Below are 18,500 nucleotides of genomic sequence, written 5' to 3'. Positions count from 1 at the left end.
TTGAATTACACACCTTCCTTCCTTGTGAGGCCAGTTTTTTCTTGTGTAACTCCATATCCAAATACTGACCAGACCTGATCCTCGTTATTTGGGATCTGGTTAGTCTGTTATTCTAGGAAGGACAGCTGATAGCTTTCGAGCCCTCTGTTTGGAGAATGGGGGAACGTGGTACCCAGTAGCTGACATGCCAAAATTTGTTGGAAAACCAAAGCCTGACGGCCCACCTTTGATTGCACATTTCAGAAGGCAAACGGCCAAATTTCTAGCTTTGGCTCAAAAATGCTTCTTTAAATCTACAGTCTTTAGATTTATCTGCCCTTTTTCTTGGTTTCCCTTCAATGGTATATGATACTGAAAGAGATATGTTTGCTTTCAGAAAGCAAAATTAATCAGTCATAGGGCAAATAAAATAACCCGTATTACTATAAAAAGCTGAAGGCTGATCAGTGAGCTGGTGTTCTAACTAGGTGTTAGCAAGGAAGGCATGATTATCTGAAACGTTCATTCAAATGGCTAATACACCTCCCTGCCCAGAGCAGTCTTCTTCAGGCAGAAATTTCAGTTGATCGAGAAGTTTTACTTGTAAATTGAATGTCCCAGGTCCTCGTTCATTTTTGCAGGTCCCCATGGTTTCCCACATAACCGTGAAAGAGGCAGCTCTGCAAACTTAGTCCTGAATCTTATTTGTGAATAAGGCTCCAAAACGGTTCAGGAGACCAGCGATATATTTTGTCACATGTAAGAAGGAGGAGAATGCTACTTCAGTGTCTTGATAAAGCCAGTAAATTCAAGGGTTCAGTTACCCATTCCACTATGATTTCTTGCCTTTGTCTTTAGCTGTGCTACTGGAGTGTAAGTTCATTCCTCCCATCCTTTCTTGTGTAGTTATATAGACTCTCGCCCTGAGGATTTTGCTGTGGTTTGCTGTATATGTGAGGTAACTCCCCAGGAGGGCCCTGGTCTCCACCTTGCAGGCATTCTGTGTTCTTGCAATGAGCCTCTCTGTGCATGTCTAACAGTAGTAAAAGCACAGCTTCCTAGTACCCAAATGTCCTGGGTCAAGTAAATCAAGTGAAGTCATTGGCTGTATAATTCTTTTTGCTTATCCGTTTGCCAGAAAAAGCAGAACACACAGGCATACAGTGATCTCATAGTTTTTTTGTTCATATATCATTCTATGTGTATGTCATTGCTAACTTTTAAATAAAACGCAAACCAGCTTTTAGAAATAGATCCAAGTCAATTGTGTGACTGTGCAGTGGGCTTTTCTTCAGTCTTTGACTCTGCTTGTCCTTATCCTGCTCATTGTATTACCTTTGCCTAAAAGTGTTTTACCAGTGAGTGTTTTGGCACAACTAAAGGCCCTTCCAGAGTCACGTGAAGATATCAGATATTGGCGCTGGATTGTGGAAAGACTGAACTCTAGCAATCTGTTTGCTATTTTTGAGGTTGAACGTAGTGATTAAATTTCATGAGAAGTCCCATTTATCACAAACACCAAATTCCTATTGTAAAGAGAAGGAAGGAGATTTCCTTTTGGGACTTTGCTTTTAGTTTGGACCGCAACACTTAAAATTTATGAAGCTGAAGGAAGCAATGGCACAGAAGCGTGACTTCTGCCTCGCCAGCTCCCTAAACACCTGTACTGGTAACAACAGAGATAAGTGCTCCTCGGCCTGAAGGCTGTTTGGGGGGTTTGTCAACAGCAGGAGTTTTCTCCCAGCAGGTAACAGCACACCACGGTCTGTCCGATGGCAGCGTCCTGATGTGTTGCCTCCTCCCGTCGTGCTGGCGACGTGCTCTCACGTGTATCTTTTTCTGCTGAATGGTGTCTTTACAGTAGTAGCTTGAACTGTTGTTGCGTTGCCACCTGTGAACCCTGCTGAGCTGTGCCCTTCCTTCCCGCAGGGAGGATAGTGCTGTCTACCTGTCGGGCCTGGGAACCGTGGGGCTGGAGGTGTACGAGCAGGTGCCAAAGCTGGATGCAGTGATTTTCCCTGCAGGAGGCCACTGTGGCTTGCTGGCAGGGTCAGCTGCTGCACTCAAACACCTCAACCCACATATTTCTGTAATTGTAAGTTTCCTTTCACCTCTAAGTGTTGCATTTGGGCAGCTTTTGCACAGCTATTCTTAAAAGGCGCTGGTACCTAGCGATAACGCTGCACTGGTACCTGTGATACACTGCCAGAGGCTGCATTTGCTGGGGACAGGGACTGTCTGATCCTGTGGGCTTCACCTAGGAGAAGAGCTTCTGAGAGCCTGGGAAGCCTCCTGTCCCTTGGCTCCTCGGCTGGAGTTAAGAAAAAATATGGGAAGATTCTTCCAAAGCAAATGAAATTTGCTTTATTTTGAAATGAAGCTGTGTTCTGAAATAATTTCTTATGGGAAAAGTTTGGTCCTAAATAAGCCACAGCATAAGTTTAGTGATAGCACAGTTATTACGCAGTTTGAAATTAATTGTTAATTTGGAGACGAAACATTATGTAGCTGCTTTTTTTTTGTGTCTACTTTGGTGGTGACTTCTGTTATAACTGGATCAATAAAAAAGTGACAGCACTTGTCTTCCCCAGGGCGTCGAATCTGAAAGTTTCCCTGTATTGCAACAGTCCTTGAAGGCTGGCCACCCTATTGAAGACCAGGCTTGCAGTAATCATCACTTTTATGGAGGTAAGAAAATGCATTCTTCTTTTGGAGGTAAAGGTTGTAACTGACTTCTTCAACTGCATTATTTTCTCATTAATTCAGTTCAAATATATTTTAAAGGAAATCTCTGAAGAGTCAGAATTTAATTCAAGCTGTAAGAGCAACTTCTGCCACATTTCCACCACCACCACCCTGGGGTACAATACTATTTCCAGTGCACGTGAAGTGTTCAGGTGAATACTTAGAAATATGAGAAAAATGAGAATTAGAAATAATAAATAGAAATACGACCATTGTGCTCACAAGCAGCATCCTAACGAATGAAAATCAATGGGAAAGCTCTCGTGTAAAAGACTAGTTTGTGAAAAGGCAGGAAAATACAGTACTTAAATATTTAGACTCACAAAACTGTTTTCAGAACAATAGTGTTTATAAATGATGTAGTTGTTTCCACATCATTTGCTCAAAAACCCTCAACTGTTAAGCAATCTAAGAATATCCTGTTTACCTGGTGCTCGACGCTCTGGAAGCTTTGTCTTAAATGGGAGTTTAACGAACAAAACACTTCTTAACTTTCCGTATGCTCTGCCTGCCTCTACTCCTTCGCTAGCTGTCCTGCTGTAGCTAACAAGGTACTTCTTGCCTTCAGCCCTTGTTCGAACAGTGAAAAGCGTGGGGCTGCAGGGTCACTCTTGCAGTGCGACTATGCCAGTGAAGAATTGTCATCTTCTTCAAGGGGTCCAAAATGGCAAAATCTTCCTGTGAGATTTGGTCTTGGTCACCAAACACATTTTTGTCATGTAAAAAAATCAAGCAACTGAAGAGCAAAAAACAGCAGTGTGCTGTGCTCATTAAGGGCAAGAAACAGGCAGGGCTCTAAAAAATGTTGAACTTGTCTAAAGCAGCCAGCTTCATATTTTTGCCTTTTGAAATCTGCAGATGTGAGCGGACTCTGCTTTGGCAGCAATTCTTTGCAGCTGACTGGGAAACTTGTGGATAAAGTTGTTGCTGTGAGGTAGGTGAAGAAAAACACTGAAACGAATAGTACTGGGTGAGCATTGCTGTGTATGGAAAACGTGCTGCGCCACCAGGCTATGGTGGTCCTTCACATACAGTGGAGAGCAGGTTGGCAGGAGCTTTCATCATGCACGCTTTGTGAGAGCGTGGCGGTGGTGGGGTGCCTTTCCTTCCAAGAGGGGCACTAAAGACGCTGAACCCAATCCCACATATCACAGAATCATCGAATATCTCAGGCTGGAAGAGATCCATAAAGGATCATCGAGTCCCGCTGCCTGCTCCTCGCAGGACTACCCAAAACTAAATCATATGACTAAAAGCGTTTCCCAGACTGACCCCTTTGGCCAAAACTTCACCTGGGGCTAGTACCTTGTCATGCTCCGGGTGTAAAATTTGTCCTTGTGTTCTACAACACTTGAAGGTAGCCTTTGGCAAAAAAAAATAAAATTAGATCTTCACAGGAGGGGCAAGTTGGATGAACATACTTACCACTAGGGTTTAGCTAGCACAGTGGTTCTAGTGAAAAATGCCATCCTGCCTTTCAGTTAGTAACAAGAGAGGTGTGTGTTCACCCCCAGCAGCACAGCTTTCGGTAGCACCACCCTGGGGTCGTGTGGGCCTGGCACGATGGAAGGAAACCAGTTATCCATAAATGTATTGTCTTCTGCTTTTGGTAGCTCTTCTGGGTTTTTGGCACAAGTCTTTTGCTTTCAGGGAGGAGGACATCCTCATTTCAATGCTGAGATTGCTGGAGTACGAGCGAGCCACGGTTGATGCGGAAGGGGCCATTGGACTTGCAGCGCTGGTTGCGGGGAAGCTGCCTGAGTTGAAGGGTAAAAGGTACGGTAGCTATGGCAGACAGGGAACTGTGGCCAAAACACGGGGTTGAGTGCCTTGGTTCCAGGAGATGAAGAGAAGCTACTTCTTTTAGGAGTGACAAGGCAATTCCTGCCCCTGTGCTGGCAGTGGGCTTATCTGCGGCATCGACTTCAGGCTGCAGAGACCACTCACCAGTCGGAAGACAATGTTGAACAAGACAGACCTCAGCCTGGAGAGCTGACAAATCTTGCCTTTTCCTGTGTGCTCAGACGGCTGGGGGAAAGGCGGTTACACGCAGCTCCATGAGGCATGGTCGCATCGGCCAGGAGCGCATCCTGCTCTTAGCAGCCTGCTGCCTTCTCTCGTTCCGCCTGTGGAAGTCAGCCCAGTCTGTGGTGGGACAGGAGCTGGGCTGTATTCTGTGATCGCTCAGTGGCACCTGCCTCCCGGCCCCGAGAACTGCCCCAGTAGTCAATGGGATTACCCTGTGCTTAGCCTTAAATGTGTGGCTAAGTGCCTTCTTGCATCTGGGCTTGAGCACTCAGTACTTAAGCGGATTGAGCCTTGGCGCAGGACCTAGTCCAGAATGTATTTAAACATACAGGCACTGAGGACAAAATCAAATTTCCAAGCTCAGCGTTGTACGCTAACACAGTGCTGAGGCAGTTCTTCAGAAGAGGCTGACAGAGTACGCACAGAGCTGCAACGAATTTCAGTTCGGCACAACTAAAATAAAAGGGGAAAATGCAATGGTTTGGATTAAAGAGGCCAGGTTTGACTCTGCAGAGCGAGATTATCATGGGCTAAGCGTGTGGCGCTTCACTTGATCTTCAAACATTTCTGCACCCATTTTGCAGGCTTGAGATGGAGTTAATTAATAGTTAACTGTTAAGAGGCTGAGCCTCAGAACTTCCAGGGAAAATGATGTCACGTTTTTAAAGTTTGAAACAGACGTAGAATTCTCCAGCTAATTATCCAGCTAACAAAACTCAGATCTCCAGGAAATGCAAAATGAAAATGAAGTTTTAGACCAACTAACGCAGCCAGCTTCCAGGCCCCCGCTGCCTGCCCACAGCTGATACGGAGAGCGGGGGCCGCTCTGACATGTGCAGTACTTATCGATCAAAGGGCTAGCGGGTCTTCAGCCGATATTGAATACAGGGTCTGCGATTTATGGTTCCTTTGCATACACAAGAGCTAATCAAAAATCCGATTTTTCTCTCTGTTTTCAGAGTGGCAGTTGTTATATGCAGCGGAAACTTGGAATTACACCTGCTGCAACAGTGCATAGCTCGTGCCCTGACCCTCGATAACAGAGTGTGCAGATTTTCCCTTGTGCTTTCTGACTGCCCAGGAGACATTTCAAAGCTACTGGAGATTTTGGCTCGGGAAGATGCAAGGTAGATGTAATAGTAGGGAAATCTAATCACAGAATAGCAAAAAGATTATTAAAGATTTGGACAAGCTTCCAAATGTTCTCTGAAGGCATGTCTGTAAGTAATTAATTAATCAAAGGGGATTTTCTTGTTATATTTCAGAAAAACTTTGTATTTCACTGATTTCTGTTCCAATGCAAAAGCACCTTTGCAGCATAGGGTAAGCGTCTAACACAGAAAGCAGCAAAGATAGTTACTGTCCAAACACTTACAGAAACTGTTTTACAATGACAAACGATTGTTGGGATCTCTAATTTATCCCTTACTTGATCTAGGGTTTTGGATATCAAACAAGAACGCACGTTTGCGACGTCTGAGCTCTTCACTACCGAGGTAAGATGAGATGTAATTTCAGTTTCTCTAGCAGTACTGGCCTCCCCTAGTTTATTCTGTTTTCCTACATCTTTATACGATGATGTTGAAGAAGCTTGCATAGTGACTTGGGGAGCAGTGTGATAGATAATTTCTTCTGCGTTATATAGCACTTTGCTTCACTAAACACTTGGTAGGCATATAAATAACACAGGACCTGTTTTACCTGCTATTGCGACACTGTGGGTGAAATACTCTAGCTGTTACCATTGCAAACCTTCCTTGCCTGTGTGGTGGAGTGCCGGAGGTGGTGAGTAACCTGCAGCATCCGTCCAGAACTTGAAGAGCCAGCTGTGTAGGCTGGCTGTAATCATCTGAGATCGATTTGCCTTAAAGCGATGTGGAGAACACCCTTACTCTTAAGGAATCCTCATTTTTACTAGGGCTGCAGTTTTGTACCTTGTCCACCAAGAGCACAGAGCAAAAATCGTTATTCCTTTGTTATTTGATACAGTAACAGAGAGGAGGTGTTCTCAGGTAATAGCATCACTTAAAAGGATCGTTTGTCTCCTGGTATATCCCGTATTTCAACTGGTTTGGCAAAGGTGTGGTTCCACTGATTTCGTGCTACTGCTGTTCGAGCCCAACCTGACTTAGTTTGTGAAATCATAGGTGGAAGTCACATTAGGGATCTTTGCTAAACAGGCTTATAACTGGGATCTGGTGATGCTATTGAGCAAGCAAGGTCTTTGATTTTGGCATTTAAATCTAATTTCCCACCTGCATGCAAAAACCTGCTTGGTATTTTCACCTGTGGATATAAAGAAATGGTTAAAGATGACTATAGCAAAGGACTACGATGAAGTTCGTGAACGTGTTTCAGAACATGATTATTAGCGGTTTTCTGAAGTGTCTAGGACTAGAACTATATTGTTCCACAATGTGCCATAACGATAGGCCAGCTGACTGGTTTGGGTAACTTGAAGGTAACGTGATGCTGCAGGGGGTAGACAAGTCCCTCTGATTCAGTGACTAACTTGTGACTCTGAAAGTTGAAGGCTAGATTTGACAAAGCCTGTAACTCTTCTCATGTTGTAATTTTTTTTAATGTTACTAAGTAAATGAAACAAAATCCACTGTCTTCATTTTTGATTGAGAATGTTAAAACAATTTTCCAGTGCTCTTGCAACCTCTCCCAATGAGGGAATTTTATCAGAATCTGCAGTAAATACAGTCCCTGAACGAGAAAGTGCCACGCGCGCTTGTCTGCACTTGAAACACAATGTATTCACACTGACTGCCCGCTTCAGGAATCTGACCGTGTTATTCAGGAATTCGTGTCCCTGAATAATTTAATTGGATGCTGGATTTGCATGATGGCTTTTAATCAGTCTGGGAGAGGCTATCGGATAATTAGATGTGAAGTGCGAAGTATTATTCCAGATTTATAGACCGCGGTGGCTTTGAGGGCAGCTCTGCCTGGTGACACCTAGTGAATCATGAAGTTTTTCTTTGAAAACTGAAACAAGGGTAATCAAAAAGGGTAAAACATTGAATTTACCTTTAAGCATCAAAATGGATTTGCTTTAACCAGATATAGAAAAATGTACATTTTTTCATAGTAAGGCTAATACACATTGGGGAGATTTTGCTTTTTTCTTTGTTGTTAGGAAGAGCTGAAGCCCTGTGTCAGCAAAGCATTCTGAGCGTTTGCTACTAAGCAGACCTGCAAAGGACTTTGTATCATTTTCATCAGTGTAAATCACAGCACGTTAAGCATGCATTTAGATCTGGATCAAGTACCAAAATTATCAAGTGTGTGGAGCTGGTGGTTATATAAGAAAGGTGTTACAGCTATACCCACTCCACTCTAACTTCAGCACATACTTTTGACTGTGGATATAGACGAAGCGTCTGACAGCACAGGGCAGTAAGTGTAGTGGCTCACTTAATACACTAAATCAGTCCTGTCAGGATTGTCATCTCAGTATTTAATTGGCCTTTTAGATTCACTCCTTAATTTCCAAAGGAGAGAAACTTGTTTTCTAGTCATTGCTTATCAGGAAAATAGAGCTTTTTATTTATCCCCTCCACTCCCCGTCTAGTGAAATGCCTTACTGGGTTAGTGTTTATTCATCTGGTGCATGCTTGGAACACTGTGGGAAGATCCTTGCTGGTAGTCTGATTTCATAGAGTAGTATGGACTTTCTAAAATGAAGCTTTATGTTCAAACTACACTTCTTGAAACATAACTTTTGGAACATTTTACTGGCAAAAATAAGAGGGTTTTGGGTTGTTTTTTTTTAATAAAAAAATGGATTCTGGCTACATTTGATTCAGCTGATTGTTACTGAAGTGCCTTGTGCAGTGGGATCAGCTGGTCACATTCTTTGGAAACAATATGGGAGCTTCTTTTGGATGCTGCCTGCTAATACCTCCAGTTTAGATTCTTCTTCCTTGTGACTCATGCTGGGTTTCTGTCTTGCAGAGAACCACGCCCTGATTCACTCTTACCTGAGCAGTTAGGGAATGGCTTCCAAAGTCCCGATATTGAAATAGATAACGCTTAGCAAATCGTACCGATAACCAGTCTGGTAGGCTTCACATTTTACAGCTATTGAAGCAGGTTAGATTACCAGGAATATCTAGACAGAAATAATGATCAGAGCTAAGGAAAAAATCATCTGACAAACTGGATCTAGAGATCTAGAGGATTGGCCAGTTCGTAGGAGGAGGCTGCAACTTACTGCTGTGAACTTTCCCTGTTCTCTATCAGTAATATCCCTCAGATTCCATGTGGGACAACTTATCGCTTAAATTACTTCCATCTGTAAACCTCTTTATAACCATTTAAATCCCTTTAATTTCATATTATCATTGACACAGAGAAGTCAATGAGAAAAATCAATAAATGGCTTAATAAGATAAGAACTATCTTTGCTCTGAAGCCATGCAAGGCTCTGCTATAGATCAGCAGCTTGCCTGCTTAATGGGTGTCTCGTATTTGGAATCGGGCAACTCAGCTGAAAAAAAAAATAATCTTTGAGCTCATCAGGTTTTAGAAAAGTCTTCTCCTCACCACTGAAACTGCAGCATAATCAGACTGGCAGGTACAGGAGGGTCCTGGAACAGAGCACTGAGGGGCTGCAGGGTGTTGAGGTGCTCCAGCAGCTTTGCAGGGAAGCCGCGGTGGTGGCAGCAGTCCCTCCGACCTTGGTCCTTTTTGATGTTATAGGCTGGGCTGGGCTGTTCACTTCAAACCTCTTGGGAGCTTAACTCTGCCGTGGTTTTAAATAGCTCAGAAAAGATCAACTGTAAAAAGAACATCCATCACATTACTTCTCCCTCTGACTGCGCAACAAAATCCTAACTCATTAATTGAATGTTGCTTTTTCTTTACGATAACGTTACATGTTGTCCCAGCGGTGCTGGGTTTCCTGCCTCACTTGGTGTGGTGTAGTACCTGTTTTTTCCATACAGTTTATCCACCTCAGGCCAGAGCTCATTGAATTATTTCAGTCTGCTCTGGTCAATTTGAGTAAATTCCTTTGGGCCAGCTTGCATTTTATGAAGGGCTGAGGGAGAGTATTTTGGATAGAGTTCCCGGTTGCCAACACATTCCATGTTGTTGTCCTGTGAAGAGAGCGCAGGGGAGCGCGCAGCTGTCCAGCTACGAGAAGGATGCTGTCATTGCCAAAGCATTTCCTGCGTGACCCTGGGCAAGGCACCGTTTCCGTGCTTCAGTTCCCCACCTGCCAAAAGGAGACACTTGCAAGTGGGAGGTTCAACAATACAATTCTTCTGAGGCCCTCCAAAAGAATGTGGTTATTTTCTTTAATGGCATTCCGCAGCAGACAGGCGGTACGGAATAGCCTGCCCCAGCTGTAGAAATAAGAACCTGACTCCAGGGAGGCTGGGAGCAGACCTGTTGGATTACCGTCTGACTTCTGAAATGTGACAGTAACTTGTTTGTGCTCATGCTCACCCACCTGAATGCCAGAATATGCCAAAAGATAAGGGCTGGGGTTGCACAACCAAGTGACAGCTGTGGCAGCTGTTATGCTCTTTCCCAAGCGTTGCATTGCATCGCCCCGACCTTGAGGGCTATCTGGCAGCTGATCCCCAAACCATGAAATGAAGTGCTGTTGCCAAATCATCCGTGATGTGCAGTAACCCACACTGGGTGTTTACAGAGTAATTCGGAAAATTACCCAGTTAATATATATATATTTTTAACAGAAACAAAAAGCCTTGCTTGCTTTATAGAACTGAAACCAGCGTGTATAAATAAATCCAGTGGTTTTCATGCAAACAAACCTATGCTGTTGCTGAGTGTGGTGTATCGTGAATGTTAAGTTACGTGAATACACCAAGACCAACAGCGCAGAAGAAGGTGATGATGAGTATGGTTTCTAGGATTAAAGTGGGATCCAAAGGTTCAGCGGATGAATCAGGGACATAAGGAATTGCAGTACCTGGTTACGATCTATCTTTACATGGAGCCTGGAGAAAGCACAAAAGACTGGGATCTTCTGATTGAGCCTCGCTGCTCACATTTCCTCTGCTCTCTAGTGTTGGTTCACCATGCCCACCCAACATCTTCATTTGCACACACACCCTACAGGTAGCAGGCATCAGGGAGTTGAGAAGCACTCTAAATGAATTTTTTAAATCTAGGAAAATACGGTCTAACAGGTTAAGCACCCACATGTGAGATTTGCAGTTAAAAGGGACAGAGGTGCCTGCTCTTTTGCCCAAATTATTCAGCACAGAACTCTGCAAATTTCTTCTTTTGTGAAGTTATGAACTTTCCTCTCTTTGAAATTGAATTAATCCTGTGAATATTTTAATTTGCGTATCTGGGTTTTGGTGTTGCCCTGAGTAATAACTTGTGATCAAGTTTTGCCTTTATTTTTTTCCAGCCTTCGTCTTGCTCCCTCAGTTATTTCTAGCTATTAAATAAAACCCACAAGAAACCAGCGTTCAGTGAAGGCTGTTCTCTCTTCCATTGCTTGAAGCCCTATTATAAAAAACCCCAACAGGCTAACTAAACCCTTAGTTTGGAATCAATCTTTAAATTACCTGCCACCAAGAGCAGAACTCTAAATGCAGTGACAGATCCATCTGGCTGGTTATTTTAACGGTCTTACAGGACCAGATAATTTCGTTATTATTTTTTAATCCAGCAAGGATGGAATATGCAGGAGAGAAATGCATAAAATGTACTGGGTGGTGGTGGTTGGTTTTTGTGGGGTTTTTTTTGTTTGTTTTTAGATGCAGAGAAAATTCTACTGTGCAAACATGGTCCTGCAGTCCTTGAAGTTCTGCTCAGTCAAAAAGCCGATGTCTAGTACTGAGGGCTTACGGGTTTGAAACAAATTTCAAGTTTTCTCTAGTTGTCGTGAGTTATCTTGTCTGGAGTATGAGAAATACCAGGCAATAGGTTTCATAAATTCTTCTTAAATAAGACCAGTTTGGAGCCCTTAGTTCATCCGTGGCTGTGCAAGCTCCTGTAGCTGGTAGTACTGGGGTGACTGTTCATCCCAGATAGATGCCATCCTCATATACCTCCCCACGAATATGAGGGTTGCCCTGTTGGACACTCGTGTAACTTATACTTCCCAGGTGAAGCGAATGAGAGAGCAGAGTCTGTGAAAGTAAAATTGCAGTGTAAACGGGCGTAATCTGAGGAAGAAAGCAAATTCTTGCCGCCTTTGCTGTGTAGACCTGTAGCTGCTCTAAAGTACAGTGTGATTCCCTGTCTGCTCCTGCTGTAGGCAAATGTTCTCTGTTCCTCTATTTGGCAAGTGTGAAAAATCAGGAAAATTTCTGGAGTTTTTTATTATTACTGCTGGTTTTGCTGTTACTTTTTATAATCCACTGCAGCGTATTAATGGCTGTATCACGTGTTGGATGCTGTGCACGCCCAGAACAAAAAGACAGTATTCCTCCAAACTGTTTACAAGCTCTCTGGCTCCAGTCTATCCAAGTCTGTCTGGCTTCAATCACTAGCAGAAAGAAAAGGGCAGAGGGGAGGGGAGTGAGCTCTGTAAATCGAACCGCTTTCCCATGCTTGCTCCCAGGGCAGAGCAGCCGCGCGCTGCCAGACATGCAAAGCTGCAGCTGGCAAGTCCGGACGGGTTCCAAGTGCAGCACTTGATTTGCTCAGGACAAACAGGCGCGAGTGCAGTGGAAGGGCAGGAAAGCTGCTTTTCGTGCTTATGGACTCTGTGAGGGGTGGGTGTGCGCTCTTGAAGATATGGCTGCAAAGCTTTAGGGATTTTGTAGGAAGCAGGGAATGGATAATGGGTGTTTGGTCCCTAGATACCCTTTAGATACTTTTCCCAGTCTTTGTGTTCTCTCCTCTTCCCTCATTATTAATTGTCCTCTGTGACTGCCCTTCTCTTGAGACTAATTCCCATTTTTTTCAGAGGAGGAAGAATTTAGCATCTAATTTGTGTTCCAAATAACTAAACATGAATAGACCTATGCTCAGGGTAAGAGGTGAAGAATTACAGAAACAGATCAGAAATGTGGCTTATTTCATGATGGATGTTTAAGAAGCTGTAGCCAGTTTTCTAATGAAGTGGGCTCACGGCTGTTCAGAATAACCTGGAGTTAGTGGTTTGTCTTCTCCTTCAGCAGTTTTGGTAAAGGTGTATTGTTAGTTTAAGCTCAGCCCTGTAAAAATATAAATTCACACAGTTCTTATTTAGAAATGTCCTCATAAACATATTTGAGTAGACACAATTTTTTTTTTTTTGCCTTCCTGCAGCTCTGACAGGAGCATTACGCAGGGTGTCTGTCTCTAGTAGGCCACCGTAAGGTTACCACGGCCAGGTTTTTTTTCTGTTTTCTGTAGATTTGCCTGTTAAGATAAACTCTCTGTTGTTGCACCGTGACTCATCTTGGATCCTTTCCTCGCTAGATTTCCAGGTTTTTGTGAGGTCTTTTTTCCACGTGGCACTTTAAATGCCAGCGTTAATTCCAGCAGGGTCAGCGGTGATTAAGTTTGTAGTCTAAAATCGCAAAGTATCACTTTCCTTCTGCACCTTCGTATTGGTGCCTCGCCTTTGGTAGTGCCCAGATTCTCGAATGATGCCGTAGAGATGTGAGTATGTAGAAAGAGGGATTAAAGAAGAATTGAAAAAAATGACATTGCAGTTATTGTCTTCAGTGGCTGCATGACAGGATTGTCAGTAATACTTGTGGAGGCAAGTGGAGAATAAAAACAAAACTATTAAGATCAGGTTTTCCTGGGTTTAGTTGGATTTAGTAGCAGAACCATAGCCAAGGACTAGAAGCAATGCAATGAGCAAACAAAAAAATCAGAATAAAACAAAAAGGTGTGGGAGGAGATGCAGCCCGCTAGGATACTGCAGAGATGGTAAAGGTCTGGGGGATAACTCCATGAGAGAGAAGAGGAGGAGAATATAAAAAATGTGAAGGATGTAGGTGTTGGAACAAACATTGCCCAGAAACATGGAAATGCGGTGCAGTAAGAGCCGGAGATTGGTGAGGTGGCAGCAGCGCCACGTACACACCCCAGGGAACGGGAAAGAGAAGCTGCTAGCGGGTGACTTCAGGGAGGCCAGCAGCAGACAAGTATTTTGCCCAGGAGCCAGCAGAGGATCAGCCTATCTTAAATTTTGAAGGCAATAAAGTAGGGCTGTTGGAAGGTTTTAAGACGGCACGGAAGGGTTGGAAGAGCCCCAGATGTCTGCAATGTCAGTTCTCTTACCTGTGTAGACAGGGGGTGCGAGGTCCAGAGTTTTTTACTGTTGAACTGATCGTTTTGCTTTTACGAGTGTGTTTTAGGATTGAGTTGGAAATGCCTTTGTCCAAGATTGCCGCCATGCCGTCAGGAACGATCCTAATTCTTTTCCCAGGTCACCTGCACGGTGGAGACCAGAGACAAGATCCACACAGCCCAGCTGCGGAACGCGCTTTTGGAACGCTACCCCACAGCTGCCTGGACCGAGCGGTGATGGGCACGGTGGCCCCGGTCCTCCAACAAGTATCTTACAGAGCCCTAATCTTGAAGCATTCAGAACAAATATTATCTTTCAAAGCTGAACAGTTAGCAAATAGTTTCAGGATATTTATTTCCTGCTCAAAAAGTAGTGAATGGCCTTGGGAATTTAGTTAAACTCAAAATTTCAGCTTAGCTAAGGGAAACTTTTAGTCTCTGCTGGTGTTGGAATTCATTAATTCATTATCGGCTGGTGGTCTGGATGTTGGCTAGTGCGTAGGATCCAATGGTGTTCAATAAATGAGCAGGGAGAAGGTGTTTTTCTTTACATCTGACTATAGACCTCTCAAAGGTCTTTTGATTGTGATCCTGCTAGTTAAAGATATGCAGCTTCTTGTGCTGGACTTTGCCATACTACTAGTATAGGAATTTTCCATTTCCAAGCCAGAAGCAGTTCTCCATTTGCTAAGTCTGCTTCAGGAGGTATGTACTTGTGTGTGGGTGTAGGTTTGAACACACTTTTGTTCTGATCTTTGCTATCATGTGAGGAAAAACTATGCTAATAAAATGTGATTAACATACAAAACCAAAACAACTTGGAAGATAAAAGCCAATATTGTATTCTTTTTTTTTTTTTCCTCAAAGGGAAAATGATCCTATTTATAAAGTAAAGTTCCAGAATGTTGCAGCAATAAAAAAAATAAGGTATTCTGAGTATAATTAGACCTCACATGCAGAATACAATTGTAATCCTTCTCTCTGCTTTTGGAGTCTCAGTACAAAAAGGAGCATATAAACTGGCTTGTGTTGCTTTTTATAAAGGGGTCTCTTCACCCATGCGAATTTTGTGATTAGCATTCTACTGATCATCTTAGTCTGCCTAAAACAGACTCTATCCACCTCGCCTGACAGATTAAGTACACTGTTAAGAGTGAAATACTTTTAAAGACCACATGTTAATAGCCAAAGGCAGTGCCGGGAGAAGAGGAAGCCTAAGTCTTAGGCACATGGCTAATGCAATTAACAAAGAACACGTTGACCCAGATACCATTTTCATCACTATGGGCAGAGATCCACTAATCAGGTAACAGAGGGGGATGGCAAGGAATGTAAGAGAAATTCAGGCCCACTGCCGAGTGTGCATACAACAGTCACTTTTTCGCTTGGGCAAAATTCAGTTTAAGGCCAGCTGCGACAGAGCTCCTATAGACCATTCCACATGGTTAAATTTAACCAGGATTGACCCAAATTTTTCTTGTAGGTATTTTAATGAGAGGTCTTAATCCTGCCTCTAGCATATTGAGTTGATAATTAAGTTATATTAAAATAAATATGATGTAGTTAGCAGTGCCCTAGAAAAGCTCAGCTGAACATCCAGCAAGGTCAGAGTGAGCATCTCCACGGGCTGCGTGGGATCAAATCGTTCCAGTTCCCACAGGCAGAGCTGGGTGAGCTGTCGCTAGGTGTCCAGGAAAACCAGCTTTTACTATAGCTTTTTCAGGAGATGCTGCAATCTCATAGTGATGCTCCTTTATTGTCATGCTATGATTTATAAATTGAGCTTCCATCTTCAGTCCTCCTCTGCAGTTTGGAACGGTCTGCGGGGATGTTTCCTTCCCTGGTGCTGCAGTAGGACACTTTTGGCTCTAAAGCACCACCAGCAAGTCACATGTGCGAGAGGAGATACCCTGGGGCGGGCGAAAGCTGTCCGTAGGCTAGGAAGGGCATCATCCAGAGAGCTGGAGCAACCAAAACAGAGGGTTCCTAGGGACTAGAAAGAATGAACTGCATATCCAATCTTACGCAGATCTCACTTTTATTTTACTTACTACTTAGGGATATCCAGCTATATCTATAAATTAACCTGCACCTGCACCGTGGGACGAAGGCAGCAGCATTCTGGCTATCTCTGCAGTACTTTTTTCTGGGAAACAGTCTGTTCCTTCTTACTGTGTCTCATGAAGGAGCAGGAGTAGAGAAGAGACTCTCACATATGGTGGGCAAATCATAAAAGACCACTGACTTGCTGTGGTTTTGGAAGGACCATGTTGGTTTGCACGTGGAACTGAAAATTATTGATGCCCCAATGGTTAGTGTCTTTCCCTTCCTGCCATCCAGAATGATGGGTATAGGGCTTGGTCTCCAGAATGTGTCCTGTAAATCACAGCCTGGCAGGCACAGCTCCTTCCTTCGTGGTCAGAAGGGTTTAAGAAATCTGTATAGAAATAGGCGGTGATAGACCACGTACTGCGCATGTGCTGCTTCCACTGAAGCAAGCAATGAACCACATCATCAAAGAGCAGATCTGGGGATGTAAAAGCACTATGAATAAGGGTCTAATTATTCTCTCGTCTCTTTTGGTAAAACTCTCAGGAAATTATGAGGATGTCTCAGGTATCTAATGAGAAGAAAATGGGACTTTATAACCAAAGTTCTCAGTAGTGGCCAACAGCTTCTGCTGTCTGAGTCCCTGGTTTATCATCCTGCATGATCCCAGACTTAATTTTTTAGAAGCTCAGAGCATTTACAACTTCTTTTCTGATCAGTGGGAACTGCATTTAGCAGATCTTCACAGAACAGGGGCAAGAGAGGTAGCGGGCGGAGCAATCAAGAATCAATGCACTCAGAATCACTGTCTGATTTTGAAAATGTGTTTTGGGGAGGGAAAAAAGAAAAAGGAAAATAAAAAGGAAAGTGATGTCTAGAAGATACTTAAAATGTCAAACAGGATATACGCTGTTTGGTTTTATTTTTATTGTACTAAGTATAAACATAAATTGTAAATCACTCTTCAGTGGTAAACTCTTTACATGAGAATATAATGATACCAGAATTGATTTCCAGTCTATATTGCTGTTACGCGAGTCTGTTGGCTTTAAAGTTAAAGTTAAATACTTGCAAGGGGGAAAAAAATTATCAAAATTAAACATTTAAATGAATTTATGTAATTGGAAAGAATACCAAAATATCTGTGCTGCTAACGTTTCTGCGTTATGAAATGCAATAGGACTATGGCATTTCAAAGGCACAACAATTTTTAAATGCTTCACTTAATGAAGTATTTTTATATAAGGCATTCTTATGTACCTTAAAAAAAAAATCACTTTAATGATTATGTAAAAATGTCACAAATTGTTACATCAGCAAAATGTAAATCTAAGCATTGTATTTATTCAAAATATAATTAAAATTATGCTATGCCACCTCAGCAGTGAAAGATTTGTCATTCTCTCATATGGTACTAATAGTAGACTTGCATTAAGAATTCAGAGTTCATTATTTTTCCTTTCCCTGTCACAGACATTGACACGAGATCCGTGTCATTCTTGCACGGGAGCTCTGGGTGGCCAGGGGGTGGCCATGGCCAGGCAGGGCTGCAGCTCTGGGCCCGTGAGGATGGTGGGGACTGCCAGACCCCTCACCGGCCAGGCAGGGTGAGCGTCACTGCTCACCGGCTTGGAAGGAGATTCTGTTTCACATAGCGGGTCAGGTGCAAACGCTGCCTCGCGTGTGCCTGCCTGTGTCCTTGGGCAAGGTGCAGGGCCTGGGTGCGGAGGTGTCCTGGGCTGGGCTTGTGTGGGTGAGGGAGGGCCGCGATAAATGTGATGAATTGGATCCCAGAGGTGTTCGTCAGATATCATGACCTTTGGTAAACCCATCCTTCAATTTCAGGGTGCAGCAGCCCCCCTGCCAAAATGCCTGTTCTTGTCTCCAGTGGAAGAGGATGCTCTGACCTGGGTAATTCCACTAGAGTGAAGCTACTTGGCTGTAGGAGCAGCCCTGTGACCACATGGTTTGTCAGGCACACAGCACAACTTCTTCCAAGGACTGATGCAAACAAAGCATATCTTTAATTGAAACAAAACCTCTTTCCGCATTCATTCCTTAATTTCTTCCACCAGGTCCTGTTAGCTCTGGATTAACATCTAAAGCTCTGCCAGTACCCGCTTACACAGCATCAGGAGAAGCCCATCTCCCCACGCAGGTGGCACGTCCCCACGGGTGGCCCTGCCACCTACCCTGCTGCTTTCGGTAGGTTTAGGGACGTGCGTTCCTTCTTCCCCTCCCAAAACACCGTCAGTGCGTTTGACGTGCTGTATCACACTTCTGTTAGCTGCAGACCTAGGCGTGGGGTTTAGTGATGGGAAAAGGGAATTGCAAGATGCTAGGGTCGGGCTGTAATTCCTGCCAGTCATTTATTTGATGGCCTTGGTTCTCCTGCCACCTTTGCTGTTCATTTAGCTGTAAGCAGCATGCCATGTATAGGATATTGAAGTTTGCAGAGTTTCGGTCAATTGCAA

General features: G+C 43.6%; 1 protein-coding gene across 4 annotated transcripts in view; it reads left to right on the top strand.

Moving 5' to 3' along the window:
* Positions 1 to 17,410, top strand: part of LOC130155148 (putative threonine dehydratase) — a 52,102-nt gene extending 34,692 nt beyond the window's left edge. For 2 of the 4 annotated variants that reach the window (XM_056352127.1, XM_056352125.1), the window contains exons 5-11: positions 1,909 to 2,074; positions 2,571 to 2,667; positions 3,583 to 3,658; positions 4,375 to 4,500; positions 5,712 to 5,879; positions 6,191 to 6,248; positions 14,117 to 17,410. In XM_056352127.1, coding sequence (XP_056208102.1) covers positions 1,909 to 2,074; positions 2,571 to 2,667; positions 3,583 to 3,658; positions 4,375 to 4,500; positions 5,712 to 5,879; positions 6,191 to 6,248; positions 14,117 to 14,215 — 790 coding nt within the window. In that variant the 3' untranslated portion in view covers positions 14,216 to 17,410. The remainder of the gene's footprint in view (positions 1 to 1,908; positions 2,075 to 2,570; positions 2,668 to 3,582; positions 3,659 to 4,374; positions 4,501 to 5,711; positions 5,880 to 6,190; positions 6,249 to 14,116) is intronic. The other 2 variants (XM_056352128.1, XM_056352126.1) reach the window with 1 other exon arrangement.
* The last annotated feature ends 1,090 nt before the right edge of the window (positions 17,411 to 18,500 follow it).

The sequence above is a fragment of the Falco biarmicus genome, chromosome 9 (assembly GCF_023638135.1).
Source record: "Falco biarmicus isolate bFalBia1 chromosome 9, bFalBia1.pri, whole genome shotgun sequence".
In the NCBI taxonomy this organism is placed as follows: Eukaryota; Metazoa; Chordata; class Aves; order Falconiformes; family Falconidae; genus Falco; species Falco biarmicus.
The sequence above is the reverse complement of the archived record's forward strand: the minus strand, read 5'-3'. Positions and strand labels throughout refer to the sequence as shown.